Source organism: Callithrix jacchus, chromosome 1, assembly GCF_049354715.1.
Source record: "Callithrix jacchus isolate 240 chromosome 1, calJac240_pri, whole genome shotgun sequence".
NCBI lineage: Eukaryota > Metazoa > Chordata > Mammalia > Primates > Cebidae > Callithrix > Callithrix jacchus.
This window is the reverse complement of record NC_133502.1, coordinates 176006128-176023498: the sequence shown is the minus strand read 5'-3', so window position 1 is coordinate 176023498 and position 17371 is coordinate 176006128. Positions and strand designations below refer to the sequence as shown.

Below are 17371 nucleotides of genomic sequence, written 5' to 3'. Positions count from 1 at the left end.
AGAAAAGAGCTCAATAAATATCTTGCAAGAATCTGTTTTGTCTACAGACCTGCCCCCACTGTCTAGGGCTGGGAGAAGTAATAAGGCAACAGAACACACATGTGTAAAAACATGGTACATTTCCACTTGGGGATATACCAACATAAAATGTTGCCTGAGAACTGTGGGATATAAATCCATCAAGACACCTTTGTAGGAAATCATACATATATTGGTACTTTGCTTTTTTTAATTATCAGACTAGACATAGTGTTTTATAAACTGCCCATTTCCTCCTTTCACATGGTTTGGGCAGCTTTCCACACCAATAAATACAGATCAACATCACTGTTGCTGGCTACACTATAGTGTATTCCTTGGTATAGATGTATTAGAACTTATAAATCCCTTCTTAAACAGAAAGTTTCCTTTTAAACTCACTGGTTTTGAGGACAATTCATATACAAAGGTAAAACCAGCTGGTCTGTTCAGAGACAGTGGAAACCAGGATTGAAAACCATTACCCAGTAGTTCCCTGCGGGTCCTGCTTGCTATTTCTTTGATCTCCATGCGAGACAGGGACAAGGAGTGCGTGACAGGAATGGCAGCGAGGCCCACACTGATGGGAGTGGGTGGGGTGATGACCTTGGAGACTAAGGGCGACTTCAGAGGTCGCTCGATGCTTCTGCCCACGAGGTTTCTAAGTGGAATCTTGTATAGATTTTTTGATTGAATTTCACCTGAAATGTGATTTCAAAAAGAACATCAGAACTTTAACAAAAGTTCATATTATTTACAAGAGAATAATTTCTTGTTCCTTAACATAGCATGAGGGAAGACTTCATGTCACACACTCATCTCTAATGTCCCACTGGGAGGGCTGGTGGGGAGCACTTATTTGAGGGTGTGTGATAGCTTTGAGTTTTCTAAGAGCATTTTCATGTGTAAATTAGGTAAAATGCACTTGTGACTGCACAGGAAAAAACACTAGACAAAAGCAAAAAGCTGCCCTGCTTAGGGACTTCTGTGCTTTATCTTAACGGTGTGCAATAAAGACAAATGATGTGGTAAGAATTTATGAAAAGTGCTGTGTTCAAAGAGATGAGGTAACCACAGCAGAGGCCTCTGGGGTTCGCAGGCAAAGCCAGATAGAGTGAAAGACTGCATGTGCTGAGGAATGTCTGGGCTTGATGACTTTATTCTTTTAGCTACCAAAACCCACTACTGTTAACAGCCCTGAAGGAAAAATAACTGCTGTTGCAAGTTGGAAACTCTATAGCCTTTAACTCCCTCCTCCCCACTGACTGTTTTGTTGTTGTTGAGACAAGGTCTTATTCTGTGGCCCAGGCTGGAGTGCAATGATGCAATCACGACTCCCTGCAACCTTGACCTCCCAGGCTCAAGTGATCCTATCACCTCAGCCTCCTGAGTAGCTGGGACCACAGATGCATGCCACCACAGCCAGCTAATTTAATTTTAGAGGTGCAATCATGGCTCAATGCAGCCTTGACCTCAGCCTCCTAAGTAGCCGAAACTACAGGCACATGCTACCAGACCCAGCTAGTTCTTGTATTTTTTTTTAGAGTCAGGGTTTTGCCATGTTGCCTAGCTAGCTGGTCTTGAACTCCTTGGCTCAAGCAATCCATCTGCCTCAGCCCGCCAAAGTGCTGAGATTACAGGTATGAACCATGGTGCCTAGCCTGGTTTTTTTCTTTTCATTTTCTTTTACAATGGAGTTTTGTTGTTGTTATCACAGGTTTCTAAAGAACCCAACCAATGCATTCAGATTGCAACATTTCTTTTTTTAATGGCTTTAAATACATTTTTAAAGCAGTAATCACATGTCTAGATATTAGACAATAAACTAGAGAAATTAGAGTGGATTAAAAATATTAATAAAACAGTAAAACTTGGACTTCACCTTCCCCCAGGGAAGAAGGAAATACTGGAGTATCTCGGCCCGAGGGTGTCTGAGGAGAATTGTGGGCACTGGCCCCCTTGGAGCTGCCTCCAGATGAGACCTCATTCACAGCTGCAGTTGCTGTGAAGTATATATCTGACTAGAAAGAAAGAGAAAGCATTACTGGGCTGCTGGTGTTCTAGGCCTTGCATCCACTGGCCCTCCTGCCATCACTGCAAACCCTCCAACTGGTCCCATCCTAGAAGCATGCGGTACAGTACGGGATGCCGGGGAAGGGATGGAGGGAGCCTTCCAGAGGAAAGCCCAGCGTGGCTAGTTATACTCTTCCTAAGCATTCCACCCCCCCACCACTTTTCCTCATCTATTTGTTGATCCATAATAGAAACTAATCAGTGTTCCACCACACATCTCCTATAATCACAAACACAGCAAACACTTCCCAAATGGGAATTTCAGGCACCTGGAGTGTTAGAACTGGAAAGATCTTAGGGATTCAGTTAGGCCCATTTGGCAGATGGGGAAATGGATTATTCATTCACTGATTCAGCAGATACTCATGCACACCCCCAATGCACTGGCGCTGGTGCTAACAGCAGTGGTGTGCTGGATGTGACTTACGAGATCCAATTTTCAGGAATTTTGCCAACTGGCTATTAAACACACATGATTATAAATTAAATTACACAAACCTAAATCAACAACGGCCCTAAATATCCAAATTCAACCATTCCTAATTATTTGATTGCACTTTACTATTACATCTGCTCTGGAGTTACTGACACCAACAGTGTCTGTGTAGGGCTTGGGGGAGAGATACTGCACCATGGGGGATAATGTACATCTCCCCAACACCACCCGCAGTGGCATCACACTAGAAGCTTGAAATCAATCATGGAGAGACTATTTACACCATGGAAACCAGCGAAGACTATCAGTTCGACTTCAGTTTGTTGTTTTGTTGACTGTCTAGACTTACAGTGATGAAGAAAATATTAGTAATGAACATGGAATTACGGAAGTGTGTTTAGTCTGGTACAGAAGCTGAAAGAAGTTTCAGTTTAATGACTGTGAGTTGTATGAGGGTGAAAAATAGTTTATAGCAGATCACATATCAGATTAAATGACAATAAACATTGGAACAAAATGAGTGGATTGAGATATTCCAAGTGTAAAATTATGGTTGAACTGCAACTGTAGGATGGCTATGGATACAAGAGTTCAGCAAATATTAACAAAAGCATTTTTTTTTAAAGATGGGGTTTCTCCCAAAGTGCTAGGATTACAGACGTGAGCCACCGCACCCGGCCAACAAAAGCATTTTGTAAGAACCAATTGGCTAAGTGGATTTTTATGGTAAACAACACTGTATATTATTTGTAAATTGTAAGCTATTGCAATCAATTAATGTACACATATATAATATGCACATGCACATATTTACACACATATAATACATATATGCACATATGTGCACATACACATGTTTTCCAGAGCACTGGTGGACCAGAGCACTGAGCATACCACTGGTGTTATGACAGGGAGTAAGACAGCATGGCCCCTGCTCTCACAGAATCATCAGTGCAGCAGCAAAGATGAACAAATAAGCACTCACCCACCACTAAATGTGATGGATGTCAGGACTAGGGAAGGGAACAGGGGACACAGCAGGGGAGCCAGCCCAGGTGGCAGAACTGGGGAGGACTTTGTGGGGCTGACTCAGGGGAAGGGACTAGAACAAGAACCCCAGGTTATGTGCCAGTGGCAAAAGACATCTTAGAAGGCATCTTTGTTCCTGCATCCCTCCATTTTGCTCTAGCTCTGGGTCATGAGGCATAGATTAGTCAATTAGTCATGTTTCATAGGATATGAATTCAAATTGAGGGCAGAGGGTGGAAAAAGAAGAAAGATTGCAAACTCTGACTTTTCTAGACTTGGACTGTCCTTCGGGGCCGCAGTGACATGAATAACTGACCCAGTCTGTGACTGGGGATATCTCTTTTCAACTAAGTACTCCCCAGCTGCCACCAGCACCAAATGACTATTAACAAAACTGAGGAGTGTTTTGAAAGCTCATGGAAATCACATATGAAAACCCAACAAATCAGCCTGGTTTCAGGCTTTCTTATTCTGGCATTCTGGCATTTTGACACGTCATTATCAGCCTAACTTGACATGAGGTAGCTTCTGTGCTCACCTGAAATCCCACAGTGCTGGGCACCCCCAAACTACTCAGAAATAAAATCCCAGTCCTACTCACCCTGGAGGCCACCAGCTGCAGTTGCGGCACGACTGCCGTGTGGACCAGGTTCCCATTCACCACCAGGCGGATCTCCATGGAGTCGGTGGTGAAGGCCAGGAGATATGGGAAAGCACAGACTGTAAGGGAATGGGAGTGTCATCTCCCAGCTGCTGGCTCGGTAGCTGCAGATGCGCTGTGATTGTATCACAGTCATGCTCATGCTCACTTCTCTAGAAACTTCCATCTCTCTCATTCCTCTGGCAGCTTCTCTCCCTCCTTCATGTGTGCATGTTGCCCTGATCCTAAGGTAGCCTTGGCTCCCAAGACAGCCTCTCCTCAGTTGCTATACTGTGCCTCCGAGGAGGTATGCACTGTCACCAAGCTTGTTGCTATTTTCCCCTATGGAAACCCCATTGCCTGATGTTCCAGCAAGGCAGCTCACTTACCAAAGCCCTGTGAGGAGTCCCTTTTGTTGTCCAGATGCCAGCCTGACATTCTCTCTGCAATCCCAGGCCATCCTGCCTGGGACTCTTCCCTTTGGTTGCTCTTCAAGGCCCAGCCCTGGTGTCCCTCAATGCTCCTTGCTCCTCCTCTGTACTCCTCCTGCTGTGTATCTGACCAGGGGCTGCATCTTATTCCTTACTGGCCCTCACAGTGTCCCTCAGGATCAATGGGTTTGCTGAGTTATTTGTTAAGAACCAGCCCCTGTGCTTGAAATGACTTGGATGACACACTGTCTTCCAGGTGCTGTGCCCGCCTCGGCTGCCCTGTGTCACACCTCTGTCTTTCTTCCTGGCACTCCGTGTCCCTCCTTTGCACTGGCTCTCTCTGCACTCTCTCCACTGATGAGCTCATCTGCTCTCCTGGCTTTCCTCGTGACTCTGTCTACCATATCTGTGCCTCTAGCCATGACTTACAAGCCCCTCCAGCAATGTGGTTCAAAACCTCCCTCTCCTGTCTACCAGATTGAATCTGTCATCAAGCCTGACTGGTTCTCCCAGGATCTTAGGTCTGTCCCTCCTCTCAAAATGCTGTCCTTTGGACCTATTAACACACAGTTTTATTGTGAGGACAAAAGAATGAACTAGAACATTCTTGGCTCTAATCTGACTCTCAAAAGGCAATGCCCAGTTGTGGATCTTGAATCACAAACACAAAGCATCATGGCTCATGTCCTGACGTTGTGGCAGGCAGCTACCTGAGTTTCTATGAAACATATACTAGTGGCGCTGAAAGCACTGTGCTTCTCCCCCAGGTCCGTCAGCATTTTGAGGCTGGAGACCTTACTCTTGAATTTTAGGAAAAGGGAAGTGAGGCCCAGAAATGAACTGAGGTACTGAATGATAACCAAGTACTGAAAAATGACATCTAATTGCTGTCAAATGCATATGTGCTTAGAGGCGCTGAGAAAACAAAGAGGAACAACAGAAGACAATAGTCCCAAAAGGGAAACAACATTTTAAAAAATGAAAAAGAACACTCTGAATACTAATCATACATACATAATTTATAGCAATTTCTCAGTAAGCCAGTTCTCTGCTTACATAGGATTGAACAGTTCAGACATATCTATGAAGGGGGAAAGCGTTACGATAAAGATTTTTCTTACCAATTGCATACGGAGCCTGGTTCCAACAGAACTGGAAATCTGACGCAGAGGGTTGAACCAAAAAAGAGCCACCATTAAAGGGGCAAACCTTTTTATAGATGCAACTATCTGCAATGAAAACAACAGCAACTAATTTTTGTTAGAGATAACACTTAGATGACTGTAATTAATGAAAAACAGGCAACAAGAATAGTATCCTATTTGCTAGTTCTTTATAAATAGCCAATATGAATACTGCCATGATGCTGGATACTTAAGGTCAAAGGCATTCTTAGCCAGAATAATATTACTACTACAAATAATAACAGCTGACATTTTGGGAGAATTTACTATGTGCCAGGAACTGAGCTTTAAAGCCATTATCCCATTTAATCTGCAGAACTTCACAAAGTAGATACCATTATTACACTCACTTTACAGATGAGAAAATTGAGGTTAGGAGAGGCGAAGCAGTTTGTCCAAAGTCTCATAAGTACCATGTGGGGGAGGCAGGGTTTGAACACAGGTATGCATGACTGCAGAGCCCGTGTGCTTCATGCCTAAGCCCTACTGTCTCCCACACCTGTCATCACTCAAGAAGGGACACCTGATGGCAGCCCTTGGGTAGAGGATGCCCTCCTGCAAGACAGATCACACCTTGAGCCTCATTCAGGACAAGGGTGGTAGGAGCCAGATACTCCCCTAAAGGTTTTATTATTATTCCAGAGGACTTGAAGTCATATGCTTGCATCCCCTTGGTGAACCTGAATCAGTAGTATATTAAGACCCGATTCATTCAATTACATAGTTCCTGGCCTGCCGCAAGCTCTAAACACAAGTCCATGTGGTTCAGACCCTCTTAGAGTGAGAAAGTCCATGAAGAAACAAAGGCCCCACTTATTAGAGGTCCATCACATTTTTAAAATTTAAAAAAATTTTTTTGGAGACAGCATCTTGTTCTGTGATGCAGGCTGGAGTGCAGTGGTGTGATCATAGCTGACTGTAGCCTCCCCCTCCCAGGTTCAAGTGATCCTCCTACTTTAGCCCATCAGCAAGTAGCTGAGACTACAGGTGCACACCACAATGCCTAGCTAATTTTTTCTTTTTTTTTTTAAGTAGAGACAAGGTCTCACTATGTTGCCTAGGCTGGTTTCCAACTCCTGAGCTCAAGCAATCCTCTTGCCTCGGCCTCCCAAGCCATCATGTTTTAGCCATGCATTTCTTTTTCAATGAGAGACAGACTGAAATTTTATTATTTATTATTATTTTTTTTAGACAGAGTCTCACACTGTCACCCAGGCTGGAGTGCAGTGGCACAATCTTGGCTTACTGCAACCTCCACCTCCCGGGTTCAAGTAATTCTTCTGCCTCAGCCTCCCAAGTAGCTGGGATTATAAGTGCCTGCCACCATGCCCAGCTAATTTTTTTGTATTTTTAGTAGTGACGGGGTTTCACTTTATTGGCCAGGCTGGTCTCAAACTCCTGTCCTCGTGATCTTCCTGCCTCGGCCTCCCAAAGTGCTGGGATTATAGGCATGAGCCACAACGCCCAGCTATTACTTTATTTTTTAAAATTTTTGAGACAGAGTCTTGCTCTGTTGCCCAGGCTGGAGTGCAGTGGTGTGATCTTGGCTCACTGAAATCTCCACCTCCCAGGTTCAAGCGATTTCCTGCCTCAGCCTCCCAAGTAGCTGGAATTACAGGTGCCTAATAGTTTTTGCATTTACAGCTAGTTTTTGCATTTTTAGTAGAGACGGAGTTTCTCCATTTGGTCAGGCTGGTCTCGAACTCCTGACCTCAAGTAATCCACCTGCCTCGGCCTTCCAAAGTGCTGGGTTTGCAGGTGTGAGCCACTGCACTCGGCCTGAATTTTTATTAACATCATAAATAATGAATGTTAATAAACATCTGAATGTTAATTATTGACACACAACAACAGGAATGACTTACAGACATAATACTGAGCAAAAAAAGAAAAGCTAGATATCTGAGTACATACTGCATAGTTTAATTTGTTTAAATGTTTAAAACTGTCTACAGAGGGTAGAGGTAAAGATGGTAGCGTTACCTCTGAGAAGAGATAATGACATGCAACACCAATATCTTGGATTCTGCTAATGTATTTTAGTTCACCTGTGTCCCCACCTACATTTTAGAATCACATTTCTAATTTCCGGAAAAAAATAAGAAAGAAAAAATGATATAATTAGCAACCTGATGAATCTGTAGATATAGTTTTGTTGCAGTTGGGTCTTGGCTGCATTAGTATGTGTACTGTGGGAAAAATAACAAAACCAATTTTATTTTTTAATTATTAAAAATAACAGCTTTTCTGCAGGCACGTTCTCACTAAAAAAAAAGTAAAAAGATGAAAAGAAGAAGAAAGCAAAATAACAGCTTTTCTGAGATCATTTTTAGACCACAAAATTCATCCATTTAAAATGTACAAGTCAATGAATTTTCGTATATTTACAGAGCTGTCCAACATCACCACGATCTAATTTTAGAACTCTCATCACCCTAAAAATGAAATCTCACTCCCCATTTCTTCCCCAAACCCCGGTCAACCACTTCCTTACTATGGATTTGCCTTTTCTGGACATTTCATATAAATGGCATCACACAATATGTGGCCTTTTGTGTCTGGCTTCTTGCACTGAGCACAATGCTTTTGAGGCTCATCCATATATCGGTGCATCATTCCTTTTTATGGCCAAATAATATGCCATTGTCTGGATAGCCTATATCCATTGTCTGGATAGACATATATTCATTTCTCTTGTACAGATTGCTGGGTTATATGTAAGTCACATAATTTTATTTTATTCAGAATGTTATTTACTGTTAAATACTTTGTATCTATAGATACATCTTTATGAGCTTCATTTTTTTCCTGTGTTTTGTTGCAGAATATTTGAGAAACAAAGAAGAAAATTTTAAAAATCATGCAACCCTATGTCCCAGAGAGAAATACTCATAACTTCTTTTTTTTTTTAAGACAGAGTCTTACTCTGTCACCCATGCTGGAATGCAGTGCAGTGGTGTGATTTCAGATCACTGCAACCTCTGCCTCTCCGGTTCTGCCTCTTGGGTTCAAGCAATTCTTCTCCTTCAGCCTCCTGAGTAGCTGGGACTACAGGTGTGCTCCACCGTGACTGGCTAATTTTTGTATTTTTGGTAGAGACGGGGTTTCACCATTTGGCCATGTTGGTCTTGAACTCCTGACCTCAAGTGATCTACCCACCTTGACCTCCCAAAGCATTGGGATTATAGGTGTGAGCCACCACACCTGGCTGGTACTGATAGTATTTTGTTATTTCTCCTTCAAGTATTTTTATTATGAAATAAGAGAAATATTATAAAGAAAAACAGAATTGAACTTTAAAATATAATTTGCTTTCTTCACTATATTTTATATTTTCTTCCATGCATTTTTCAAGAACGTGAATTTAACTCACTGTATGGCATTTCAGTATTTGAATGTAACAAAACATCTTTACCCAACTCAGGGTAAAAGGTCATATTCTAGGAGCCAACCAGAAACTGTCAACTAACTTCTAAGCAGGGACTTTCCACTGGAATGATCCAAGTGAAGTTACTGCTCCACTTTAGCCAATCAAATATTTGCTTTGCTTTGCTTTTGCATTCACCCTATAGAAGCCTCCCTTTGTTCCCCATTGTTGCCTGATTAATAAATCACTGTTGTCTGGGCTTAGGGGCTCACGCCTATAATCCTAGCACTTTGGGAGTCCAAGGCGGGAAGATCACTTGAGGTCAGGAGTTCGAGACCAGCCTGGTCACCATGGTGAAACCCCATCTCTATTAAAAATGCAAAAAATTAGCCTGGGGGGTCTATAATCCCAGTTATTTGGGAGGCTGAGGTAGGATAATTGCTTGAACCTGGGAGGCAGAGGTTGCAGTGAGCCAAGATTGCACCACTGCACTCCAGCCTGGGCTACAGAGTGAGACTCAGTCTCAAAAAAAAAAAAAAAAAAAAAAATATATATATATATATTACTGTCTGCTCAAATAAACGCTTAAAAATTTTAAATGAGCAAAATTTATCTTTTAACAATGCTTACTGGGTAACTGCATTTCCTTTTTTGTGAATTATCTGCTCATATCCTTTCCTCATATTTTAATGAGTGCTCATGTTTTATCTTTTTGATATGTAAAATCTCTTTTTATATGAACAATTTTTTTTTTTTTAGATAAGGTCATGCTCTGTTGCCCAGGCTAGAGTGCAGTGGCACGATCTCAGCTCATTGCAACCTCTGCCTCCTGGGTTAAAGCAATTCTCATGCCTTAGCCTCCTGAGTAGCTGAGATTACGTGTGTGCCACCATGCCTGGCTAAATTTTTGTATTTTTAGTAGAGAATGGGTTGCACCATGTGGCCAGATTGGTCTTGAACTCCTGACCCCAAATGACCTATCCACTTTGGCCTCTCAAAGTGCTAGGATTACAGGTGTGAGCCACTGTGCCTGGCCTATACTAATGATATTGGCCCTTTTGGAAACATCACAGATATAGTCCCCAGTTTGCCATTTCGAATTTTATGGTTCTTTTGGCATAGAAATTTTAAGTTATGTATAGAAACCTTTCAAACTTTGTTCATGGCTTCTGCATTTTTTTTTTTTTTTTGAGACAGTCTCATTCTTTTGCCCAGGCTGGACAGGAGTGCAATGGCATGATCTTGTCTCACTGCAACCTCTGCCTCCTGGTTTCAAGTGATTACCCTGCCTCAGCCTCCCAAGTAGCTGGGATTACAGGCACACCCCACCACGCTTGACTAATTTTTGTATTTTTAGTAGAAATGAGGTCTCACCATGTTGCCCAGGCTGGTCTTGAACTCTTGACCTCAAGTGATCTGCCCACCTTAGCCTCCCAAAGTGCTGGGATTACAGGTGTGAGCCACTGAGCCCAGCCAGCTCCTGCTTTAATATCCTTAGAAAAGTCACTCCACCACTAAGACTTGGTACACAGTGGTTCTTATTTTTTATTTTTTTTGAGATGGAGTTTCGCTCTTGTTACCCAGGCTGGAGTGCAATGGCGTGATCTTGGCTCACTGCAACCTCTGCCTCCTGGGTTCAGGCAATTCTCCTGCCTCAGCCTCCTGAGTAATCCTGGGATTACAGGCACATGCCACCATGCCCAGCTAATTTTTTGTATTTTTAGTAGAGACGGGGTTTCACCATATTGACCAGGATGGTCTTGATCTCTTGACCTTGTGATCCACCCGCCTCAGCCTCCCAAAGTGCTGGGATTACAGGCGTGAGCCACTGCGCCCGGCCCCATATTTTCTTTTATAAATTTCAGACACTGACTTTTTATATTTCACTTTTAATTTACTTAGAGCTAAAAACAGAGGCAAACTTTTTCCAAAAGTTTGTCCAATTGTCCCAACCTTATTTTTTAAAAAAATTCATCATGTCTTTACAGATTTGAAATGCTACTTTATTTGAAATAAAATCATATACATTTTATGTATACTTGAGTTTATTTCTGGACTTTATTCTGTTGTATTGAGTGGCTTGCCTATTCTTGCACCAGGATCATACTGTGTTAATTATTGTAGATTTGCAATAAATTATAATGTTAAAAAATCTTTTAAAAAAGTTTCTGGCAAACCATTCATCTAATCACTCAGCAGATATTTATGGAGTGCCTACTACGTGCCAGGCATAAAGAGAAAAGAATTGGGATTCTGACTGGCATCACATTACATTTATTTATTTCATCTGAGGAGAAATGTATACATCTTTGCAAGATGAAGTCTTCCCATTCAGTAGCATAGTGTATTTGTCCATTTGTTCAAACTTTAAATCTACAGTGATGTTCAACTGTCCTTGTCTGCAAATCCACTAGGGTTGGGACCCTTTTGTGGAGGCTAGTTTTTAAAAAACTTTCCAATATCTTCTATACATACTGACTCAATCAGGTTTTCTGCCATTTTTTAGGACAATTTTAGAAATTTATTTTCAACTACAAAATTGTTCTTCTTACCTAGATTTCAAAACTTACCATATTTCATTGAATCTAGGATGTCACTGAATAAAAGATGTACAGTTTTTCTGGCAAAAGTAATAAGATACATCATTTAAAATGTCCTGTCAAAAAAAAAAAAGAAAGAAAGCTGTCCACTATAATTATAAGATGCATGCTAAATTCAGAGATGTTAAAATGTTAAGAGGCCGGTTGCAGTGGCTCATGCCTCTACTTCCAGCACTTCGGGAGGCTGAGGCAGGTGGATAGGGTCAGGAGTTCGAGACCAGCCTGGCTGACATGGTGAAACTCCGTCTTTACCAAAAATATAAAAATTAGTCAGGTGTGGTGATGCGTGCCTGTAATCCCAGGCTACTTGGGAGGCTGAGGTAGGAGAATTGCTTGAACCTAAGAAGCAAGGGTTGCAGTGAGCTGAGATCACACCACTGTACTCCAGCCTGAGTGACAGAGTGAGACTCTATCTCAAAAACAAACAAAAAAAAGATGTCATTGTGGGTTACAGTCATCAGAAGGCTTGACTTGGGTGTCCTTCCAAGATGGTGCAATCACATGGTTCTTGGGAGAGGACTTAGTTCCTCACCACAGGGACCTCTCCCCTGGGCTGGGCTGCTTGAGTGTCTTCAGGACATGGCAGCTGGCTTCTTTGGAGTGAGTGACACAAGAAGGAACAATAAGGCAGTCACAATGCCTTTTTTGATCTAGTCTCAGCAGTTGCATACCTCCTCTTCTACCATATTCTGTTGGGTAGACAGAAATCACTAAGTCCAGCCTGCATACAAAGGAAGAGGAATGATATCCACGTCTTGAAGGAAGAAGTATCAAAGAACTTGTGGACATATTTTAAAACCTCCACAATGGACACCTGGGTTGTTTTCAGTTTTGGGCTAATACAAATAATGCTGCTATGAATATTTGTATACAAATCTTTGTGGGGACATACATATGCTTTCTTTTTTTTTTTTTTTTTGAGACAGAGTCTTGCTCTGTCACCCAGGCTGGTGTGCTGTGGTGTGATCTCGGCTCACTGCTCATTCCGCCTCCCAGGTTCAAGCCATTTTTCTGCCTCAGCCTCCCAAGTAGCTAGGATTATAGGTGACCGCCACCACACCCGGCTAATATTTTTGTATATTTAGTAGAGACAGGGTTTCACCATGGTGGCCAGGCTGGTCTTGAGCTCCTGACCTCATGATCCAACTGCCATGGCCTCCCAAAGTGCTGGGATTACAGGCATGAGCCACTAAGCTTGGCCTATGCTTTCATTTCTTTGCATTCATTCCTAAAAGTAGAACGGCTGGGCCATATGGCGAGTGCATGTTTAACTATTTGAAGAACTGTTTTCCAAAGTGATTATACCAATTTACATTTCCAACAGACTCACATGAGAGCCATTTTCTTCATATCCTTACCAACACTGATTTCGAGCAATTGTTTTCACTTTAGCCATCTAATAGATGTGTGGTGGTATCTCATTGTGTTTTTGTGTGTGTGTGTGTGTGTGTGTGTGGAGATGGAGTCTCACTATACTGCCAAGGCTAATCTTGAACTCTGGCCTCAAGTGATCCTCCCACCTTAGCCTCCCAAAGTGTTGGGATTACAGGCGTGAGCTACTTTGTCCAGCCCTCATTGTTTTTAATTTGCATTGCCCTAACAGCTAATGATATTGAACATCTTTTCATGTGCTTATTTATCATCTATAAATCTTCTTTGATGGAATATCTCAAGTGTTTTCCCTCTTTTTAATTGAGTTTTATTATTAAGTTTTGAGAGTTCTTTATATTTTCCCTTCACCAGTCCTGTATGAGATATGTGATTTGCAAATATTTTCTCTGTTCCTTGCCTTTTCATTCTCTCGTGTTTTTCAAGGAAGAGAAGTTCTTAGTTTTGATGAAGTTCAATTTATTAATTTTTTCTTTTATGTATTATATTTTTGGTGCACTAAGAAATTGCCAATCCAAGCTCATAAATCTCTTCTATGCTTTCTCATAGTTTTATTAGGTTTTAGGTTTTTCATGTAGTTTTATGATCCATTTTGAATGAATTTTTAAATCTGATGTGAGAGGAGTCTTTCCTTTTTTTTTTGACACAGAGTTTTGCTGTTGTTACCCAGGCTGGAGTGCAATGGCTGGATCTCGGCTCACTGCAACCTCTGCCTCCTGGGTTCAAGCAATTCTCCTGCCTCAGCCTCCCGAGTAGTTGGGACTACAGGTGCGCGCCACCATGCCCAGCTAATTTTTGTATTTTTAGTAGAGATGGGGTTTCACCATGCTGACCAGGATGGTTTCGATCTCTTGACCTTGTGATCCACCCACCTCGGCCTCCCAAAGTGCTGGGATTACAGGCGTGAGCCACCGTGCCCGGCCCTTTTTTTTTTTTTTGAGACAGAGTTTCCCTCTTGTTGTCCAGGCTGGAGTACAATGGTGCAATCTCAGCTCACTGCAACATCCACCTCCCGGGTTCAAGTGATTCTCCTGCTTCAGCCTCCCAAGTAGCTGGGATTACAGGCAGGCACCACTCCACCCAGCTAATTTTTTTGTGTTTAGTACAAAAAATTATTTATATTATTTTTTGTATTTAGATGAGGTTTCACCATGTTGGTCAGGCTGCTCAGGTGATGCACCTACCTCAGCCTCCCAAAGTGCTGAGATTATAGCATTCTTTTTTTTTTTTTTTTTGAGATGGAGTCTCACTTTGTCACCCAAGCTGGAGTGCAGTGGCCTGATCTCAGCTCACTGCAGTCTCTGCCTCCTGGGTTCAGGTGATTCTTGTGCCTCTGCCTCCCAAGTAGCTGGGATTGCAGGTGTGCGCCACCATGCCCAGCTAATTTATTGTATTTTTAGTAGACATGGGGCTTCACCATGTTGGCCAGACTTAAGTGATCCACCTACCTCAATCTCCCAAAGTGTTGGGGTTACAGGTGTGAGCCACTGTGCCCAGCCAGGAGTCTTTCTAAACAGTAGCAAAATCGAAGTGGCAGATATTTTCATTCACTCTTCCACCAAGGGGTAGACGGAACATGCCTTATCTCTACAACCTGAAAGACCTCTTTTGTACTTTTAGGCTTTGATGTTCTTTTTTTAAAGAGACCAGGGTCTCACTATATTTCCCAGGCCAGTCTCAAACTCCTGGCCTCAAGAGATCCTCCTACCTCAGCCACCCAAAGTGCTGGGAAAACAGGTACGAACCAACTCACCCAGCCTATTTTATCTTTTTAAAAAGGCTGGGTGGGTGCCCAGTATAACAGCATCTAGGACCAAATCTCTGTAAATTATCTTGAACTCAGCCACTTAGTCATAGCACCACTCACGCACTTACCCTCTATTCCTACACTGTTTTGGTTCTTTCCCAGAGCTCATGTAGGCCTTCTGATCTCAACCTCACTCACTAAAACATCCACTCTGATGCCTGTACACTACAGCAATAGCAATACTCGAGGCTTCTTTTCAGTTCTCTAGGAAGGTCCCTGGTTCATGGGGTGGCTCGATCTTACTCACCTTAAAAGTAAAATTCTCTGAGACTTGCAATCTATGGAGTATTTATTCTTTCCTTCCTAGGATTTAGTTTCCCAATACGAAGTACAATCTCTTTGTTCTAACCAAGTAGCAAGTTTTGCTTTAGCCTGAATATTTCTTTTCTGGCTTTTGAATGACTTCAGGCTCACAAATTATCTATTAGGTAACACACAACTTTCTATGCATATCCTCAAGGACAGCCTTCAAAATTTAATTCAGCTGTAATTTTGTTCATCATAATCATGTGGTTACAGTTAGATAGGCCCCTGTATCTCCTGGAGTCCACCCTTGAATCCATGCTTCCACACTGGGAAGTACATGCAAATGTTAAAATTCCCGAAAGGCAATCAACACAGAAGGTTCTCTGCAACTGGTACTTCTCTGTATCTTGCATTATCTGGGTACAGTTTAAAGTTTGAAGCAAAGTAGCAGATCTAATAAAAAGCCAATTTGGAACAGTAGCGTTTTGTGTTTTTGTCTCTTAATTTTGTAAACACATTCTAAAGCTGTTGCAACCAGTCTGTGCCAAAACAAGTGTGTTGTTCCTTAGTGTGTCTCAACACTCAGAGAAAACATGTATTTTAGCACTATGAAGAGCTAAAATTTACAAAGAAGCCTGGGCGAGGTGCCTCACGCCTGTAATCCCAGCACTTTGGGAGGCCAAGGCTGGCAGATGACAAGGTCAGGAGATTGAGATGATGCTGGCTGACGTGGTGAAACCCTGTTTCTACTAAAAATATAAAAAGTTAGCAGGGCATGGTGGCATGCGCCTGTAGTCCCAGCTATTTGGGAGGCTGAGGTAAGAGAATTGCTTGAATCTGGGATGTAGAGGTTGCAGTGAGCCAAGATCATGCTATTGCACTCCAGCCTGGGTGACCGAGTGAGCCTCCATCTCAAAATAAATAAATAAATTAAATAAAATTTACAAAGTAAGTAGGACCCAGGGAAACTTAAGGGGTCCCAAAGTTCTTACATAATTTCAATTTGCCGGCATAAAAACTACTATTGCACCCCCAAAAATATTGAGTACAAGTCAGATATCATTATGCCGCCCATTGTTTTACAAATACAGATAAAGAATACACAGTAGATTAAACACCTGTGTTTAATTAACATTATCTCCTGTAGGAAACACTTCTTGTATCCCTAGCCCCACAAACACCCATAACACTGATGGCTTCTTTCTTGGTACTCTTATTCCCCTACACATCTCTGATAATACTTTGTACCAATTTGTTTGTGTTTCAACAATCCTGGGATGGGGATAGGCAAGGACAGTGTCTTCCTTCTTTAAAACAATACCTGACACATTGTACTTCTTTATTTACATATTCTGAATAAATGAGTGAATGCTTTGAATAAAAATAAATAAATAAATAAATGTGAGGTATGGATTAAACTTTTTGGTTAGCTAGGTGTGGTGGCATGCACCTGTAATCCCAGCTAGTTGGGAGGCTGAGGCAGGAGAATTGTTTGGACCTGGGAGGTGAAGGTTGCCGTGAGCCAAATTCATACCACTGCACTTCAGCCTGGGCAACAAGAGATAAACTCCGTCTCAAAACAAAACAACAACAACAAAAAGGTTTTTTTTCCTTTTTTTTTTTTGCATATGTCTATCCAATTATTCTGGTATCATTTGTTAAAAAAGACTCTTACTTTGAGATACCATCTCACGCCAGTTAGAATGGCGATCACTAAAAAATCTGGAGACAACAGATGCTGGAGAGGATGTGGAGAAATAGGAACACTTTTACACTGTTGGTGGGAGTGTAAATTAGTTCAACCATTGTGGAAGACAGTGTGGTGATTCCTCAAGGACCTAGAAATAGAAATTCCATTTGACCCAGCAATCCCATTATTGCAAATATATCCAAAGGATTATAAATCGTTCTACTATAAGGACACATGACACATGCACACAAATGTTCATTGCAGCACTGTTTACAATAGCAAAGACCTGGAACCAACCCAAATGCCCATAGATGATAGTCTGGACAGGAAAATATGGCACATATACACCATGGAATACTATGCAGCCATAAAAAATGATGAGTTCATGTCCTTTGTAGGGACATGGATGAACCTGGAAACCATCATTCTCAGCAAACTGACACAAGAACAGAAAATCAAAC

At 41.9% G+C, this 17371-nt stretch overlaps 1 protein-coding gene across 19 annotated transcripts in view; it reads right to left on the bottom strand.

Annotated features, from left to right (window-relative positions):
* Positions 1-17371, bottom strand: part of GARNL3 (GTPase activating Rap/RanGAP domain like 3) — a 176295-nt gene that overhangs the window by 3909 nt on the left and 155015 nt on the right. For all 19 annotated transcript variants that reach the window (XM_035257825.2, XM_078327466.1, XM_078327453.1 and 16 more), the window contains 4 exons: positions 5749-5856; positions 4158-4276; positions 1901-2039; positions 504-719 (listed from right to left, as the gene is read on the bottom strand). In XM_035257825.2, the coding sequence (XP_035113716.1) occupies positions 504-719; positions 1901-2039; positions 4158-4276; positions 5749-5856 (582 nt within the window). The remainder of the gene's footprint in view (positions 1-503; positions 720-1900; positions 2040-4157; positions 4277-5748; positions 5857-17371) is intronic.